Genomic DNA, 20,130 nt, shown 5'->3' with positions numbered 1-20,130 from the left:
TATGCTTAGTGAGTGGACCATTCGATTCTGCAAGTGGAGGGCCCAGATCCACATGTCCTGCCTCACCTCCGAGAGGAGCATAGTGTGGTATTGCTTGACCTTGAGCCCTGACAAGGCTCCACAATATATTTTGAGAAGGCTCTAAACATGTATAGCAAAGAATACCTACCTGGTCAGGGCGTGGTGCTGGTGCAGAGACATCTTGTGGGGGTGTAAAAACTAAGTTTCAGAGCTTCCTGGAATTAGAGCGCTTTAGCTGTGAGTAAGCATCAGATGCCTTTAAAGAATCCATCATGATACCTAGAAAACAAGAGTCTGGTAGTTGAGCCCTTAGACTTATTCAGTGTTTACGTGACACCCAAAACTGTGCATAATGCATAAAAACCCTTAACGGTTTCTATTGGAAACTGGTGAGGCTGGGGAACCTCGGAATAAAAATGTCCAGGTGATGCACAAGAATATCAGCCTATAATGTGACCCTTGATGCTCATTCTAAGTTACAAAAAGTCTCAAAATGTACACAGACAATTGGGAAACCCATGAGCATGCCGTTTTCCATGTAATTTCTTTCCTTGAATGCGAAGCCCAGGAACTAGAAGTCCTCTCTGCACACCAGCAAGAGCTTGAATATGGTCTCTGTATTGGATATCGCCATCAAAACCTTTGTTACGTTCCCATAGCTTTACAAAAGGGGGTGGCGATGGACGGAGCATCAGAACCAATCAAACACTCACACCCAGTCAACAGATCTGGGTTTGATCCATCACCGTTCTTTAGCCCACTCTGCCACCCCAGTTCAGACATGGCCATATGCAAATTAGTCTGACCCTCTGCCTCATGGGAACAGTCCAGCCCGAACTGCCAAGCCATGCCTTCCCTGGACCGGAAACAAGCGTCCTAGGACCGGTTTCTGGCATTTCAGCCGTCTTCAGCCAGGCTTGCTTGAATCCAGTGGCAAAGTGAGCAAGGGACTCACGTCTGAGCATACCCTGCCAACTTATGGCGAACAAAGCGGTTCCCATAGCTTGGCAATAGCCTGGTAGAAGGATGTATATCTCACTGCATATTCCAAATGTTAAGATCTTCATTGACAGATGTACCCATGAGACACGACACAATTATAAATCAATCTGTAGATCTGGCGCTTTCTCTTTTACCAAAACCACATTGAACTTATTGGATCCATCAAGAGGGGGGCGGTTTGGTCACCGAACCGCCCGCTTTTAGTAGGTAAGGTTCCTTAGGCTTAAGAAGACTGCTCTGCACCACTCCCCGTTTTTATTGAAGCACTTGCCTTTTGGGTGTTCCTGGCTCGAGTAGAATGAGAATATGTTCTTCAATCGAAAGGAAGTCCCTTCACGGCGATTGTTTAATTGCCAATATGTGAGCTTTCTGTCTGCAAATTCTTAGAGGGAACAAAAGGAATTGCCAAAACTGTCCCTGCCCAGGCCTGCATGGACCACTTCATGCTGTAAGTTAACTTCCCTCTGGTCCCATGTCCTACGGCCTATTAGCCTTCATCTGCCTGAATTTTGTGTCAGACAGGCACCAGTCATCCCCCGGGAACCCAACCTTCCGTCCTCCTTAACCACACTAGAGTTAATCAGGTAAAAAAACATTGCAGAAGTCCCCCTTACAGATTCTTCCTATTATGTCTAGAAGGTTGTAATGTGTCAATGACCCTGCACTGGAACCCTGCGGCCAAAGGGGAAGAGCAACAGGAATGGAGAACTGGAAAGCTGCACTGGGGAGTAAGGTCTAATGTCCCCCATCACAATGAAATTCGCGCACCCAGCCTTAGTAGCGGATCTCGGGTACCTCGGCACAGATCTTCATGTTTCTGGGTCTTGGGTACATTACCAAACAGGCTAAAGGCCTGGAATACGGACTCATATCAACTGGAAATGTACGTGAATATGTAACTCATTAAATATTCAAAAATAAGTCCTTAATGTGTCTTATGTCACAGGTAAACACGTGTTCCAAGGGATGTATGTAGCAGGAAGCATCTGTCTCCGGTATCTTCGGCCTCTTTGGGGCATCCCCACAGTTTGTTCAGGTGGCTCACAGAGGACTATAACCTGCATTCAACAGAGCAGTTTCCTGAAATGAAGTCACAAATTATAAGTTAAAAGCGTCGTGGGTACAAAGTGAATAAAACATTGTAGAAATTACTTTCAAATCTCACCTCATTGGTTTTAAATCGATCACTCTCATGATGAAGGATCTACAATTAGGCCACGTCTCTTCGGCGGCCACAAGAACCCACTGAACGATATTTTTGAGTTAATTCAAAAGGATCCGGGCGGTAAATGAGTTGAGTGTATAGGTTCTGCGCAGTTTGAGATGTCTGTTTTCGCCAGGGAAAACGTGATTACAATGAACTCTCAAAACCCAAGTTCTAAAAGACAGTTTTCAAGTGGAATCAACCTCCATGTCACCAAGACGACATTTATAATGCCATCTAAGGTGGGGAGGGTGAATGCACGAGCAGAGCATTGGGGGCTTATAGATGATGTAGATAAATATAACTTCAGTACTATTTAGGTTTTCAATAATAGCCATAACATCTCTTCCAATTACGTTTGTTGTAAGTGACTATTTATGTTTATTAAAACACAATGAAATCGTAGCAGCTAACCATAATGTCTATTTAACATTTATTCTCAGTACATTTCTATGTGTTTTTTATTATATACTTTAGCACCTACCCTTAGCAGCTGCTTGGAGCTAGGGAGTGACCTGCTGAGTACAACCTGCAGAAGGTGCCCGGGGGCGTGACCTACAGTAGTTATGGGTACCCCGTCGCTTGTACCAGCTCAGCGAGACTCTACAGATACTCTGTGCTTATTATCCCAGCGCCAATACCTACATAGGCCACCTCCTATGCCCAGAACCTCATTTCCACAGAGCATGGAATGCAGCTGTGTCCAGTGTGCATGGAGTGCGCCTTCAATCACTCTCTGTGCCAAGTGCCCTGGCCCCAGTGGCCCCAGGATGCACCGTGGGTCCACACACGCCTCGCGCCCAGTACCACTGCACCAAGTACCCACACAAATATTCTAAACACGGCCCAGAATATGACAAGCGCTAAAATACAGACACACTTCATAAAGAAATGTAAATGGTAATGAATAAAGTATATCATTCAGTAAGTGATATATTGTGACCCATGAAATGCACCTTATCATAAAATGAAATAAAGGACAGTTGGAGAGAGGCGAGGAGACGTCAGTGAAACCCAGTTGGACAAACATCTATGGGCAGTTACCAGAGGATTAATAAAGTTCTGGGATCAAATTTAGAATACCATGTTAGGTGTATCTGAGTGCTCTGAACACCGCTCACTGCCCTAGGGCAGTGCACACGCCCCTCAGCCAAAGGCTACCACCCAGGATCTCTATGTCTGAGTAATGCACACAGTGCATGGCCACAGTCCGTGCAGTTGTGCGCCCCGCACATGCACAAAATATCACTGGAAGGCCAAGCCTGCTATATTAGTGGTGCACGGATGCATATGTGCATTCGTGCACCACACCTATAGCAGGCGTGAGCTTCCAGTGATACTTTCTGCATGTGTGGGGCACACATGCTGCACGGGGGTGTGGCCATGCACTGCTGCATGTATCCATCTCGCTCTTTCCTAAGAAGTCCACCTGAGGGCTGTCTCAACGTATTTTGGGATTAGACATGGTATATATTGTGCCTTTCTCTACGTTTTTTAGACTGCCACCCTGACCTCTTGCAAAACGTGGCACTCGCCAGCCAGGGGCGCTACAGGTTACCGCCTAAAGATAGAAACAGCCCTGGTCTGTGTTTGCTTTACCTGAAAAGCGCACAGTGGCCGCACTGCCACTGCTGTGACCAGGGCCGGTTCTAGGATTTTTGGGGCCGCGGGAAGAAAGAGAATGTGCGAGGCCTCTCTAATTTGATTACAAAGGGAGACGTTGAGGGCTGTTTTGCATCTCTATAGATGACCCTGCTCCTCAATCTGCTCTGTGCAGGGCTTTGTGCGAGCCCTGGGCAGCTGCCCGCACTGCGCATGCCTAGCCAGCGCCATCCCTAGTTATGACAGAAGGCTGCTGCTAGCAGAAACTGACATGCGCACTGGCAGCCAGGTAAACCCACCCGCCGCGCTTCCTTCCCCATACTTACTATCAGATTATAGAAAGCATTCGTCATGGCCTCTTCGTAAAAACTCTCCTGCTGCTGGTATTCAGGACTGTTCCTCTTCAGTTTCTGCAGCTTTTTATCCATACTCTGCAGAACCAGCTGAGACATTTCCGCGCCCTTTTTGTTGGCCTGCGTTTTGAGAAATTTGGATTCCTTGCCTGCAGCAAGAAGGTCGTGAACATCCTACGTAGGAAAGAGAAAGTCCTTTTAGATACAATGAGCAGAATTGCAGGAGTACGCCACATTCACAAGGATCAAACTGCCCAGAGGTCATCCTTTTTACATGTCGAAGCGTCATACTTCCTTCAAAGAGAAGGTATTTGAGCTAACTAACTAATGAGGTCGCTGTCAAAAGGATTTAGGAAAAAGGAATACTGTTACATAAAATGTTGGCCTTGAAGCATACCCGCAACATCAGAAGCAGCCCACACACACATATATAGAAAATATACAGCACAAAAGAATACAATTGTCCTTTCTTGGAAAAATGACAACTCTACTGAATTCTACATTTTGATTCCGCTTTCTGCCCTTTATTTAACTGAATTAACACTTTTAAAACAGACTGCAATCTCAATTACTTCATTGCATAAAGATTATTTTTTTAGTAACATTTTTACTGTTTTTAATATTTAGTACAAACGTATACATCTCGTGATTTCTTCTCTCATTAACAACATATGTCTGTAGATGAAATGTTAAAACAATTACTTTACTAAATGCAGTTTCGCACCAGTGGCATGAATAGTTAGCCACACTGTATAATACAATACTAAAGAAATGTTAGAGAAACATTGTGTGGCTTGCATGGTAGGGAGCTTCACTTGTAATGGATGAATGGATGACTGAATACATTTTGTGGCGCTGCTCCTTGAACAAGATCCTGAGTGGTGCATGGCGTAGATTAAACAATATATCAAGGCCGCTTCAATACATTATGTTGCCCTAAGAATGGTACGCTTTTGTGAAGTCTGCTTTGATGCAGTCCTGGACCTTATCCAATATACTTTAAATTGTGCTTTTCAAAGGAAGATTGCCCCCCAGCATAAAAGTTCTGTCCTGTCATCCAAAAAAGCAACGGTACAGTGTGTAGCGGGATTCAGTGTGTTGGTAAAACAGCAAATCTACTTTCAAATATGCAGACAAGGGAGCATTGCGCAAATCTGACCTCAAATGAACCCATCAGGCCTTACTACATTGATCTCACCAACTACTCATTTCTTGTTGCTCTCCTTCTGATTCATGTCAGGGTCTCGTGCCCTTAGCATGCTGACCGGTGGCTGCTAGTGAGTTTTCCCTGTGCGTGTGCATTGAGGCGGAGGGTGGTGGATCCTAGGACCTTTCACCCCCTGGTTTCACGCTCTGTGTTTAATGAGCTTCATGAATTCATGATGACAACATCCCTGTGTCCAATAACAAAATTAAACGATGCATATTAATGGTTTACAATAAATAAACGAACCAATACTACGACTTTTTCATGAACATAGAAACAGGCCTTTGCTGGCTTTTGATTTTCCAATAGCAGGGGCACCACGGTGGGATCTATCTTGTGACCTTTCAGAACCCGTGTAAGTAGGGTTTGAGTTTAAGGCATTGTGTGCGTGTCAACGCCATCTTATGCTTATTCGACAGATTGCTGTCTCTTGGTTGTAGGTTATTTTCAGCGTGCGTACACCTGAAGGTCTCTGAAGCTAGCAGGTCCTCAACACAGCAAGCAAAGGGAGTCAAGGTAAAAGTCAAGTTTTCAGTTTTTATTCCTACAGAAACTAAGAGAAGAGGTTGTCTTTAGGTCTAAAGGAAGAGACAAGGAGTTTCAGAGGAAAATACTTTTCCGCAATAAGTTGATTTTTTTTAAAGAAGGCTAAATTATAAGAAGAAATACCAAGGAACAAAGAGAGCTAATTGGAACATATTTACGAATGTTGGACCTTAAGAACTCTGGGATGTTCCCATCAATTAATTTATGAACTAAACAGAGCGTTTTGAAATAGTTCTGCTCTGAATGCACAGATAGTGGAGTTGATTGACAAGTCCGGTTCTAGGTTTTGAATGGATTTCGTTATTGAAGGAGGCACTTATAGATTCCAAAATAAAGAGAATTAAATCAATCACTGCAGCCATTACTAATTTTGTACTTTTCAAGGAAAGAAATAGAAGAATAGGTCTTAGTTGACGCATCCAAAAGGAGCAAGATGAAACAACAGCAGCCCTGGTTAGCCAACATCAGTTTCCTATCTAGTTTAACACCAGGCTTTTGCCACAGGACTGTGAGGTGGGAAACGGGTCTAGGGTATAAGGGTATAGAGAGGGAGCCCAGACTAAGGGGCACATGCCTACTGTGCGGATCTCAATATTGGTAATGATCATTTTTAACCAGTTTTGGTCCATCCAGCTCTTTACATTACAAAGGCAATTTTTGAGGGTGGCAGGACAGGCTGAACATTAAGATAGAAAATGAACTGCATAACACCGGCATAGGTATAAAACCTACAGCTGAAAGAACTAATAATCTCCATAAGAGGAAGCATGTAGATATAAAAAAATTATACAAGAGAATGGAACCTTGTGGCACACCACTGGTAACACAGGTGTAGTCAGAAAGAAAGTTGCCTAACAACCCCCTTTTGGGATTTACTACCCATAAAAAGACGAGAACCAGGCTAAAACAGTACGGTTAAGACCACCAGGTTTATAGTCTAGACAGCAAGACTGCGTGGTCACCGGTATCAAAAGCTGCCTGTAAATCGAGCAGGATCAAGGTAGAGGTGAAATTGTTTTCATTAGATCTTCTTTGATCATAAAAACAGCAGCAGGAGTGGATTCCGCTACGGTGAAAGCCCGCGTGAGCATCATTGAGCCGTTTCTTGGTTCTATAAACAAGCATAGTTAGTTCGCCACAACTCCTTCTAGCATGTTGGCAAAAACAGAAGGGTAAGAGAGTGCTTGGCCTGTATCTGGAGGCCAGCTGAAGGTCTAGGTTTACTTGACACACCTTGTTTGAGTTCACTAGGGACTCGGCCAGAGCACAGTGAAAGATGAACTATCTGAAAATTAGCCCCTTAATGCCAGGCACGTCAAGGTGAATAATTGGAAGGGAGATAGATTGATTAGGGGATGCCGATTTACGTTTCTTTATGAGGCGAAATTTATCTTCAGGCATATGTATGTCGAACTTGTCAAAGGAGATTGAGGAGGAGGTTACAAGATTCTGAGGAAAGTTACAGGATGTAGTATGATGTAGAATGAGAACCAAATGCTTTTATAACAACAAAATGTGCTCAAATTATGGCAAGAATCCTGAGAATGATTGCACCACTGAGAGGATTAGTGTATTCATCAATTATTCTAAAGGTTTCTTTTATTTTCAACATTGCCTATTTGGACGTTAAAAAAATCTGAGCGCACATCGAGACAGCCATCAACAGCCAACTCGCCACATTCATCGAAGAGCACAACATCCTCGACTCCTCCCAATCCGGCTTCAGAAAAAAACACAGTACGGAAACCGCCCTCCTTGCCGCAACGGACGACATCCGTACCTTACTGGACAAAGTAGAAACAGCAGCCCTGAAGAAGCGCAAAAGCAGATGAGTAAAGCCCATGCGCAGCTGCAGGACAAAGCAGAGGACCTGGAAGCTAGGTCTAGGAGAAGCAATATACGGCTTACTGGCCTTCCTGAGTCCACGTCCACAGGGAATATGGAGCTATTCACTGAAACCCTTTTAGTCTCACTCCTGGGCCGCAAAACCCTCTCCTCTATGTTTGTAATTGAGCGTGCGCACCGCTCTCTGGGCCCTAGACCCCCTCCGGGAGCTCCCCTACGCCCGATTATTGCCAAATTCCTAAACTATAGGGATAGAGATGCGGCCCTGAAAAAAGCCAGAGAATTAGGGACATTGGAGGCGCAGAGGCAGTTTGCCCCATTAAAGCATGCACTACGCACCCAAGAACTAGACTATGCTATGCTCTACCCTGCACGTCTCAGAGTAACGATGAATGGTGTATCGAAGATTTTTCTGGATCCTAAGACCCTGCAGAAAGTGCCCAAGGACTACACCACAGTACAACAACGCAAGACTGCTGTGGAACAGTTACAGGGAGTAGAGGGAGGTAAGATGGATGAAAATGACTAGATTTGTATCGCACACTCTGTTTCCAGTAGGACATATATTTTATAAGGGCGGGGGTTGAGGAGGGTTGTCGAGGTATGGAGACGTACAGGGCACGTAGATTGTTAATATTCGCATTGTGTTATCAATTGCTTTTATCCTGGCTGAGAAATGCACGTAGGGGTGCTCCCTTTATGAGAGTATTTCTTAGTCTGGCTGCTCAAGTTTGGAGCGTTGAGATTGTGCCCCCCTCCTCGCATACGCACTGCAGATGGGATTGAGTGGGCGTTGGGTCTGCTCATTTAGTGACTCTCCAGCTCCATTAATGGTGTAGGCGTGATAGTCCCTGGTGGGGACAGTGTCACTTTACAGGTTAAAGAAAAATGGTAGCCCTGTACTTGAAGGAGGCCGTGGCCTTGATATTGCGACCACTGTCCATAGAGAGATCGTTACACATTGGTTGCTTGGCGGGGGTCGGGCTAAGGGCGCCTGGGCGGCTTACGAATATTTGAACTTCCAAAATGCAAACTGCCACAATGGTATTACAATAGCTGTTTGTTACACTTGGCGGAAGCCGAGTGAACGTTGGTGGAGAGGCAACATCCGCCCCTGTGTGTGCACCACCTGATGGTGCTATGTCGTACTTGTTTGGGTTATGGGGGGGGCTATTCGTTGACGTCGAGTTGGGGTCGACGCAACGTGGGTGGGATGGAGTTTGTTGTAAATTCTTTTCTGAGCCACAGCAAAAGTATTGATCACGAGGTACAGTTCAGTCACTCTAATCAGACGGTTGGGTTGGACAGCATGGGGCTGATTTTGCTAGACACAGTTCCCCGTATTTCCCTAAGATGACTCAGCAGGAAGGACAGCTAATTAGATTTTAAACATGGAATGTCCGAGGTTTCAATAATCACCGTAAGGTGCGGGATGTTATTGCATATCCCAAACGGAACTCTGTAGATTTAGCTCTTCTGCAAGAAACTCATTTGCCTATGGATAGTATGATGCTAATGCAGAGAGTGCTACAGGGCTCTTTTCACGCCTCAGGGTTTACTTCTCATGCCAGAGGGGTGCTCAAGTGGGTCAACCCGAAGTCAGGACTTAAAACAGACCCATGTGTGGCTGATGTGGAGGGGTGATTTACCATTTCCAGGTGCATGGAGAAGGGTCTAAAATTACTTGTAATTAACGTGTATGGACCTAATTATGATAACCCTCACTTTTACCAAACCCTTTGCTCATGCCCCAGTATTGATATAACACTCCCGCTGTCAGTGGGAGGCGATTTTAATTGCGTTTTAGACCCAATGCTGTATTGCTCCGGTGGCCCAGAGTGTTGTCCTTCAGCCTCAGCAAAACTTATTACGGCTACAACAATACAGCTAGATATGGTTGATGTCTGGCGGGCACGGTTTTTGAGACAGGGGGTTACACACACTATTCAGTCCCACACGGCCTACATACGAGAATAGAATACTGGCGTTTGTCGCAAGTAATATACTTGGAGGTCAGGGACTGTAAGGTTCACCCCTGAACCCTGTCAAATGATGCTCCCATACTTTTGGTCCTGCGTAGTCCGCAGAGGCTGCCCGCCCCGTTCACTTGGACGTTTCCCCCCTACTAGCTGTTTGACAATGCCTTTAAAGTTGAGATATCTGAGGCGATTGAAGACTCTTTTGCAAACAATATAGGGTCGGTTTCACAGTTCTCCACGGTTTGGGAAACATTTAAGGTTTACATTAGAGGCATCGCAATATCTAAGCCCTCGGGGGTGCCTCGTCCAATTAGGAACAGGCTAGAAGACCTGGAAAAACACCAAGTTAAGCATATGGGGAAATATGCGGTTGCCAGAAGCTACGGGGAGGAAGAGCGGCCGGGAGCCACACTTGCAGCGCTGTTGAGACATAGGAGAGAATCTTCAATGGTTACGGCAATCAGGTTGGATGAGGGAGAGATGTTGGTAGACCTGAACGCATAGCCAACCAATTTAGGCAATACTATGAATCCCTTTATCGTTCCCGTTCTCAAGCAGATGATAGCATGATTTGCGACTATTTAGAACACATAAAATTACCCTAGCTCACGAATGATCACCGAGAGAACCTGATGAGGCCGCTGGAGGCCTGGGAAATACATGAGGCCTTACGCCAAATGCGATCAGGAAGTGTCCCGGGACAGGATGGCTTAACAGTGGCTTTTTACAAAGAATTCAAAGACCTTCTGGTTCCCCATTTAGTAACGCTGTTTGAAGAGCTCTGTGAATCAGGTGAACTGTCCCCATCAATGAGAAAAGCCAGGATAGTAAGTATATTTAAGCCCGATAAGTCCCCAGAGGAATGCTCCTCATTCCGCCAGTTGTCACTACTGAACGTAGACACCAAAATGTACCCTATAGTTCTAGCCAATCGCCTTGCTCCGTTAGTCCCAAAATTGGCCAGCACAGAACAGGCAGGGTTTGTTCCGGGTCACAATTTAACATACAACTTGCGCACCTTCTTCGGTAAACTCCAACATGTAAACCCAGAGGACAGAGCAACTGCGGCATTTTTAGAGGCAGAGAAAGCGTTTGATTCAGTAGAATGGCCATTTATGCGGCAGTATTGGAAAGGATGGGGGTGGGCGGAGTACTTCTTAAACTGGTCGCAGTACTGTACAACTCGCCCACTACTAAAATACGCATGGACTATATGGTTACCGCCCCTGTAAAAACTTATAGGGGCACCAGGCAAGGTTGCCAATTGTCCCATCTTCTATACGCTATAGTGGCAGAACCTCTTGCATGCGTGCTCAGAGAATGCCATGGATTTCGTGGACTCCGTTTTCCCACATATATAATTTAATAGTGTCCTCGTATGCTGACGACACTTTGCTCTACATTAGAAATCCAGAGGTCAACCTGTCTCCGGTGCTCAGGGAAGTTGTTCGATATGGGGAACTTTCAGGATTAAAAATGAACTGGACTAAGTCCATAATTTTCCCCTTGACTGCATCCACCACCCCTATAGAGCTAGATTTTCCTTTGACTTGGACCACGGACCCAGTCCGGTATCTAGGCATACATATTCACACTGACCCGGAGATAATTTTTAAGGAAAACTATGGAAGAGCAGTCACTAAACTAGAGGAGGATGTTGATCGATGGATACAATTGCCTATTTCTCTATTGGGGCAGATATCGTTAATGAAAATGGTGATTCTCCCGAGGTTACTATTTTAGTCCCATGGTCCTCCCTGTACACTTTTTTAAAACCATCACCTTCATACTGCCGAACTGGCGTGGGCGGGAAAGCAGTTGAGAATGCAGTGGAAGGTGCTCACCCTACCTTACTACCTTGGTGGACTGGGAGCGCCAGATATAGACTTGTGCTACAGAGTAGCACAAAGCTCCCATGCGTTTCATTGGCTACACCAGACATCTGATCCTCTGCACTTATATATTGAAAAGGTGGCGGTCGCCCCTTCCGATCACCCAACTAGCTTATTTAGATCCCCAGATCGTCGCATGGGAATTCTGGCCTCCATAAACCTTATGGTGCACGCATGGCATGACCTGGTGAAAAGGCAGGCGTGTAACATATTATACTCCCCAATTGCTCCGCTGGAATGGTGTGCTTGGCTTCCTATGAGTAGAGATCGAGCAGCGCTCAAAGCATTGAAGACTGTAAATATAACTACAGTGGGCGACCTCTTTCTGGAAGGGAAAGCTCGTATGTTGGCTGATGTCGAAACAGATGGTCCTGCGGTCACAACATTAGTGAAATTTCAGTACCATAGGGTGAGACTTGCCATGCGAGAGTTACTAGGTGAAGAAATGGCAGAACCTCCTGAGGGGGCTCCGCTCACAATTATATTGAAATCAGAATCCCCCTGTAGACTGGTATCCAATATTTATGGGGTGGCACAGGCCTATCGTAAGAACTTTTAAACAAAATCCAGATTGGAGTGGCAAAATGATTTGGATATGATTATTGATGATGACACCTGGAGATATGTTCAGACATGGCCATATGCAAATCAGTCTGAACCTGTGCCTCATGGGAACAGTCCAGCCCGAACTGCCAAGCCATGTCTTCCCTGGGGTGGCGGAGTGAGCTAAAGAATGATGATGGATTAAACCCAGATCAGTTGACTGGGGGTGAGTGCTTCCAATGTTCAACACTCCGTCCATCATCCCCTTTGATTTTGCTTTGTTCGCCCTAAATTGGCAGGGTATGCCCAGACGTGGGTCCCTTGCTCACTTTGCCACTGAATTCAAGCTAGCCTGGCTGATGATGGCTGATTAGCCACAAACCGGTCCCAGGATGCTTGCTTTCGGTCCAGGGAAGACATGTCTTGGCAGTTTGGGCTGGACTGTTCCCATGAGGTACAGGGTCAGACTGATTTACATATGGCCATGTCTGAACTGGGGTGGCGGAGTGAGCTAAAGAATGATGATGGATTAAACCCAGATCAGTTGACTGGGGGTGAGTACTTGCAATGTTCAACACTCCGTCCATCATCCCCTTTGGTTTGGCTTTGGACACCTGGAGATACACCTGCGAGGCAACGCTCCGAGTCTCCTTAAATGGCCGACACCGTCTAATTCATTTCAAATATTTGCAAAGAGTCTGCTACATGCCAGAGCGGCTTTTTCGGTATGGGCTGCATGAGACAGCAGAGTGTGAAAGGTGTAGAGCGTGTCCTGCGGACCTCCTACATGTAGCCTGGCTATGCCCAATACTGGGAAAATGTTTTCCCGACACTGAGTGACATCACTGCGGTGCCCATGCTCCCTGATCCATTGATCGCCCTGTTGGGCTACACTAAGAAAATAAAGAAGGGAATTCGAAGATTGGCTGAAATGGGAGTGTTAATTGCAAACCGTAGAATAGCAATGCGTTGGGTGCGTGGCCCTCCACCCACTATGCAGGAGAGGTCAGGAGGTATGTTGTACTGCAACACACAGACGGTATTGTATAGTGAGCTACTACCCTCCACCCCAGGAACCACCCCAAGTATATCTAGCTGGAAAGGCCGACATCTTAAAGTGATTGTAAACGCTATTATCCAACACGTCACTGGAGTATGAGGTCAACCTGTGTGACTAACCTGGCAACTGTTTTACAGCATAAGTGATATGTAATTGGGTCTGCTGTGTTCACTTGATGACATCACTATGACTCCTGTTTGTTAATAATTGAATTTCATTACTTATTTTATTGTTTATACTCATGTGAATGCTTCAAGTATGCATATTATGTAATGTACGATTCCTGTTGCTGAAGAAGCAAGAAATGGCTTTATTAAAATGTAAAACTTAATAAATACAATAATAAAAAAATAATACTAATTGACTCGAGCTGAACTGATGATAGAGCAGTAACAGATCATTGGGACACTATCTATACTACACCACAGTGGAGGATTAATTTATCATATACGTTATGAATACCAGGATAACTAACTGGAGGTTGGGTTACAGATACCGACGGGCCATGAACGAGATTTGACCATGCTGTAAAGATCATGAAAGGCTTCCTAGGGGGAGAGGCTGGTTGTTGCGGATGAAATGTGGTGGTGTCTAAATGTGCATGTGACCTTTCAATCAATCAATCAGGGGTTTATATAGCGTGCTACTCACCCGTGAGGGTCTCAAGGTGCTGGGCGGTTTGGGGGGTAGCGGCTCCGGATCAATCGAAGAACCAGGTCTTGAGGTCCTTCTTGAAGGTGTTCAGGGTCGGGGAGCGTCTGATGTTCACAGGGAGCTCGTTCCAGGTTTTGGCTGCGATGTAGGAGAAAGCTCTCCCGCCGGTTCTGTTTCTGCGGATGCGGGGGACCTCTGCCAGGGCGAGGTCGGCGGAGCGGAGGTTCCTCTTGGGCATGTGGAAGGATACTCTCTCGTTGAGGTATTTGGGTCTGATGTTGTAGAGGGATTTGTAGGCGTGGGTGGGTGACCCTCTTCTCGACGGGGAGCCAGTGGAGGCCAGTGTTGGGTCATGTGCTCGTGATGTGGTGTCCGGAGGACGAGTCTGGCTGCGGCAATCTGGATTGTTTGGAGTTTGTGTAGAAGATTTTTGTTGATTCCGGCGTAGAGGACGTTGCCGTAGTCCAGTCTTCTAGTTATGAGTGCATGGGTGACGGTCCTTCTGCAGTTGGGGGTGATCCATTTGAAGGTCTTACGGAGGATGCGAAGGCAGTTGAAACTAGTGGAGGCGACGGCGTTGATCTGACGCTTTATGGAGAGGGAGGAGTCAAGGATGATGCCGAGGTTCTGAGTGTGGTCTGTAGGGGTGGGTGGGCTTCCGAGGGCAGAGGGCCACCAGGTGTTGTCCCAGGCGGAGGTGCAGGGTCCGAGGATGAGGACCTCGGTCTTCTCTGATTTGAGCTTCAGGCAGCTGTCTTTCATCCAGGCGGCCATGTTCTTCAATCCTTCCTGGAAGCAGAGTCTGGTGTCTTCGGGATTCTTCGTGAGTGAGAGGATGAGATGGGTGTCATCGGCGTAGGATACGATGCTGAGCCCATGCTGTCTGACGATGGCGGCGAGGGGGGCTATGTTGATGTTGAAAAGCGTGGGGCTGAGTGATGATCCCTGGGGTACTCCGCAGTTGATTTCCGTGAGTTTGGAGACGAAGGGAGGGAGTCGAATCCTCTGGGTTCTGCCGAAGAGGAAGGATTGGATCCAGTCGAGGGCAGCTCCTTGTATTCCCGCGTCGTGAAGTTTGGCTGCGAGCGTGCGATGTGAAATGGTGTCGAAGGCTGCGGAGAGGTCTAGAAGGATGAGGGCCGCAGTGTGTCCCTGGTCCAGTAGCATGCAGATGTCGTCAGTGGCGGCGAGGAGAGCGGTCTTGGTGCTGTGGTTGCTGCAGAATCCAGACTGGGAGGCGTCTAGGATGGAATTCTCTTTGACGAAGGCGGTCAGCTGGGCGTTTACGAGTCTCTCTGTGACTTTGGCCACAAAGGGGAGGAGAGAGATGGTCCGTTGGGTCGGCCGTTGTTTTCTTGAGGAGGGGTTTCACCTCCGCCCTTTTCCAGTCATCTGGGCAGATGCCTGATTTGAGGGAGGCGTTGATGATACCTTCTAGTTCGGGTGCGATGACGACGGCGGCGGCCCTATGGAATATGTGCGGTGGGCAGGGTACCTAGCGACACTCCATCATAACGTGTATTCTTTAGGATGCTGTTCTTAATGCTTTCTTTTCCTTTTTCAGGCAGTGTGGGATTATAACCAGGTTGAAAGGGTAGAAAAATCTGTTGAATGTTCATGGGCTGTTTGTCCTTTATTACTTCTAGTACATAGATGGTGATATATGGGCTGAATGCAAACATTTTGTGATCTGGAAAGCAGCCATGTGCAAACGTGTTGAGGGGATACTAACTCTTTTAAATCGTTGCATATGTACTGGAATATGATGTGCTGTGTTGCTAGAAATAATAAAAATAAGTGTAAAACAGAAAAGAGCTACTCGGGTGAAAAAAAATCTTTGGCTAAGGATTGGGAGAACCAAGAAGACATTTTATTTGTATTTGTATTCATTTAAATAGGAACTAATCGATCAGTGATTGCAATTGTCCAGTTAAGATAGTTAGTGTAACTGGACTCAGGGCAGTTGAGGATCCATGGGTACTCGAAGGCCTTTTGTAAAAGATTAGGATTGACTTTATACCACGTTCTGGATAAGTTTACAGTTTTCAGTGAAACGTTTTTGATAGGCAAAGGCCGAAATGGCATTGAAGAACTTAAATATGAAGGTGGCTGGGGAGCTGAGAAGGCAGTAGATAAGCATGATGGAGATGGAAGTGCTTGGAGATATGGCTAAAGCAGTAGTTAGTAATTCAGCTTCTACTATTGCTAGGCATTGTGTGTTAAATACTTTAAACACTTTTTGAATATTACTGCAACTCCCTCCCCCTTTTTAGAGCAGGGCAGTTGCATAATAAGATGGAGTAGCCTTGCGCATTAAATCAATGAAATTATCTTCTAGGCCGTCTATGAGCCAAGTTTCAATGAAACAGAGCAAGTCAAAAGAGTGACTTATCAGGTCAAAGGCTTCAGTGTTCTGTGGTGCCCACTAGTGAGCATTAATTAAGCTACTTTTAATAGCTGACCCCACAGAGGAGGAGAAACATTCAAATAGGATCTGCCCAATGCAACCTTCATGTTTGGTGGATTGATATGGAAGCCATCCTCAGTATAACTATGTAGGGCTCGAAGTGTACTCAGCACTTTGGGCAGCAGTGGAAATTGTTAGGACCTCAGAGCAATGAGGTCTCCTAAGCAGTAAACCATCCAGGGGTGTGGAAGACCAGGAAGTGACGTGCAACCGACATAGTACCTGGCTCCCCACTCTGGTTGGGCCCGGACAGGCCCAAATGGGCTTGCATTTGGAATACCAGCATTGCACTCACTCTGCGGACATGTGAGAGGTCAATATAAATCGCCTGGCCTACACATAGGGGAGAGTTAATGACTAGAATGCTAACAAGATAGCTATCACCAAACAAATCAAAAACAGACAAAAAGATTTTTAAAAAGAGAGAAAAAGCGTCAGACTTCTACATGGGCCAAATAGCACCCAGGAGGTTTCAAAACAACCACAAGAAATTGAAAAATTGGTAACTCATTGTGCAGCAGTGCGAAATCCCAAAAGAACTAAGCTAGAGTACCTACAGAAAGGTATGAGATGTGGTAGACTTTATGTGGGAATCGTTCTCCAAAACCTCCTACTACACCCTGTAGATGTTATCAGTGGGTCATTATATTTCACATTATTTATGGTTGTCACTATGTTATTGGATTATGGGCCAGATGTAGGTAATGTCAGTTTTGCGAGTCCTTAATAGCGATTTTTACCGAATCGCTATTAAGGACTCGCAAAATGGAATGTATGTAGGAATCGCAAAAATAATTGCGATTCCTTAATATTCCTTAATTGCGTATTGCAAATTGAGATTCGCAATCAAGGAATACCTTCCCATTCATTCCTATGGGCCAAGAGGCCCATAGGAATTAATGGGATTTGCGAACGTCATTTGCGAGTAACCAAGAGGTACTCGTAAATTGCGTCCTCAATTTCAAGGGTGCAAGGGTTCCAAAAGGACACCCTGTTGCACCCCTGAAATGTGCATATGTGCACGTGTGGCGCACAAACATGCCCTAAGGGCATATATGTGTGCCACATGGCACTTTGAAAAAAGCAAAAAAGTGCTTTTTTAAAGGAAATTGCAAAATACCACCAACTTGAAGTTGGTGGTAATTTGCGATTCCTTAAAGCAAAATTGCAATTTGCGATGCCTACTATCATATCATTTAGGGAATCGCAAATTGGTATTCCCTAAATGCTTGCGCACAATCAGGAATCGCAATTTTTGCGATTCCTTATTTTGCGAGAGGGTATTTGCTTACCTACATAGCTCACAGCCAAATTGCGATCGCAAACGCTGAAAATCTGCGAATTTCAGCGTTTGCGATCGCAATTTGGCTTCCTACATCTGGCCCTATGTGTGTTAGTTGCCCTGCCCTAAGTGAGTGCCTCCCTATCATATTATTGGCAGCTGGTTGTGTATATGGTGGGCTCCATTCAAAGGAGAGCAAAGGATAGAGGGAAGAAGACAGAAAGGTTGGAGAGGAAAGGTAGAGCAGAGAGTAGCTGGTAGGAAAGAGCAGAATGGACTGATTGAAGAGAAGGAGAGAAAGAGAGAGAGAGAGAGAGAGAGAGTGACAGAGCACAGAGACCAACTCCCTTGGCACCTTCTTCATTGGGAAACTACCTTTATAAGAGCAGACATCATGTCACACTTTTCCATTTTAATCACTGTTCCATGCTGATCATAATCTGTGCAAGAGATTCGAGTTGACCACAGTCAACAGTGAAGACACATGAACACTAATAAAAGGCCTCAGACATGAGAACCATACCCTGCCGTCATTGTATCCATACACTCGGAATCCTTAGCATCACCAATAACAGACACCAATAACAATTTCTTTTAAATGTGTGAAGTGCCCACTCCACTACAACATGCATTGTTACCCTTCTCAAAAACAAATAGCCATTAGCCTTAACTGCCATATTCTGGGTCTTGTATAGAAATCCAAAACCCTTGAGAAAAGAGTCTTCACACAACTTCAAATCCACATAGATAAGAACTTCATTTCCAACACCAACCAAACTTGGAACAGACCCGCAGTGGTAAATGTCTGGATGACCTTCTAGACAAGACAGACAAAGAATCACAAAGCATGTAGTCCTGTAAGGCCATCCCTGCCACCTTCAATATGAGGGACCACAACATCCTCCTACATACACTCAGTGCATCGGTGACTGGTGTGTGGGTGCAATGGTTCAATTACTTTCTCATCCACTGGTCTGAAAACATCAGAAGTGAAAACGGTACATCTCCACAAGCTCAGGACCGCGAAGAGTCCCACAAGCCTCTCCACTTTCTATCTTTCACTTCTATAACATATAGGTAGCACTCTAAGTGAAATTCCTAGGAGTCCACAGCCTCCTTTGCCACTCATAAGAGGACGGCAAGCACATTTGCCTGCAGGTCACAGCAGGAGACAAACAAACGTACAAGTTCAGCAGAACAGTTTAAAGCGAGAGACATGGGTGGACCTGAACAGTTTGAAAGGTAACGCCCAAAACAGATATCCTGGTCTTGGACCTGAGCAACATGCTTAAAAAATGAGTCAGATTTGCCCATCAGCTACCCCCCTATCAAAGTCAAGGTCAGGAAGCTAAGCATGACTTGAGATGTACACCTCAGTCTCCATGCACACATAGGATCAGTGATAAAAGCCTCTTAGAACAAAATGAAGCCCTGAAAAAACACACTATACTTCATCCCTAATAAACATCACTTTCTGGTGCTAGGTACACTACTGAAATCACACCTTTACCATAGTGATATCCTACAATTGGGCCTTTCCTTATCAAAAAAGTATAATAAGTGCAAAATGCAGCAGTCAGCTTAATGTTCAGCCTACAAAGGGAACAAAACACATGCCCTCAACACTATAGCCTCATCTGACACCCCTTTAAATCCAGACTCACCTTCAAAACAAGTGCCTCACCTACAGGAAGGCTCCGCTCCCAACTATCTTCAGAATAAAATGAAACGATACCAACCACTACGCCACCTCTGCTCAGAACAAGGCAACTTGTTTATCATCCCCAAAACCATATGCGAAAGCAGAGCTTCTGCAATCATCAGGTCGAGCCTATGGAATGAACTCAACTCACAACCATCAAGTACCTAACCAAATGACTTTTAGGAAAAAATTTTTAACTATTCTGACCAATACTTTTCTGTTCTTTTTCCACTGCCACTCCTCCATCAGATAATCATTTCGCTCAGGAAAATCCGGCCAAGCAACGACCTTGTATCCAACCTGGCCCGCGTGGTTTACTTGCTCTCAGAAGAGCCAATAAGCCATTGAGCTATGCAGTGACCACTATATAAAACAAATAACTATACACCTTATCAGAGTGGAAGGGAGAGGAAAGAGGAGGTTCGAAGAGAGAAGGCAAGTGGTAGGCGCAGAGGGGAGACAAGTTCATAGAAGAGGCAAGTGTGTGGGAGGAGGGGAGAGCTGGTGACAGGAAGAGGGCAGCAGGAGGAGAGAAGGTGTACGTGAAATGAGATGGAAGAGAGGAGAAGAGAGGGCGCACGGGAGATGGGAAGATAGGGATCTTTGGCAGAGAGATAGTGTTAGGTGCAAGAAGAGAGAGATGACAGGAAGAGAGAAAGAAGCGAAAGTGGACAAGAGTGGGTAGAGAGAGGAGGGAAAATGGAGGGAAGGAGGGGAGAGATTGAAAGAGAATGCAAGAGGCGGTACAAAGGAGAAGAGAGAAAAGATAGG

The 20,130-nt window shown here is 45.6% G+C and overlaps 1 protein-coding gene across 1 annotated transcript in view; it reads right to left on the bottom strand.

Annotated features, from left to right (window-relative positions):
- Window positions 1-2,064: 2,064 nt before the first annotated feature.
- Window positions 2,065-20,130, bottom strand: part of LOC146858828 (uncharacterized) — a 1,229,505-nt gene continuing 1,211,439 nt past the window's right edge. The window contains exons 32-33 of the mRNA XM_085647127.1: window positions 4,156-4,356; window positions 2,065-2,103 (exon numbers count right to left, since the gene is read on the bottom strand). Coding sequence (XP_085503253.1) covers window positions 2,065-2,103; window positions 4,156-4,356 — 240 coding nt within the window. The remainder of the gene's footprint in view (window positions 2,104-4,155; window positions 4,357-20,130) is intronic.

The sequence above is a fragment of the Triturus cristatus genome, chromosome 3_2 (genome assembly GCF_964204655.1).
Source record: "Triturus cristatus chromosome 3_2, aTriCri1.1, whole genome shotgun sequence".
Taxonomy (NCBI): Eukaryota; Metazoa; Chordata; class Amphibia; order Caudata; family Salamandridae; genus Triturus; species Triturus cristatus.
This window is presented reverse-complemented; position numbering and strand designations above follow the sequence as displayed.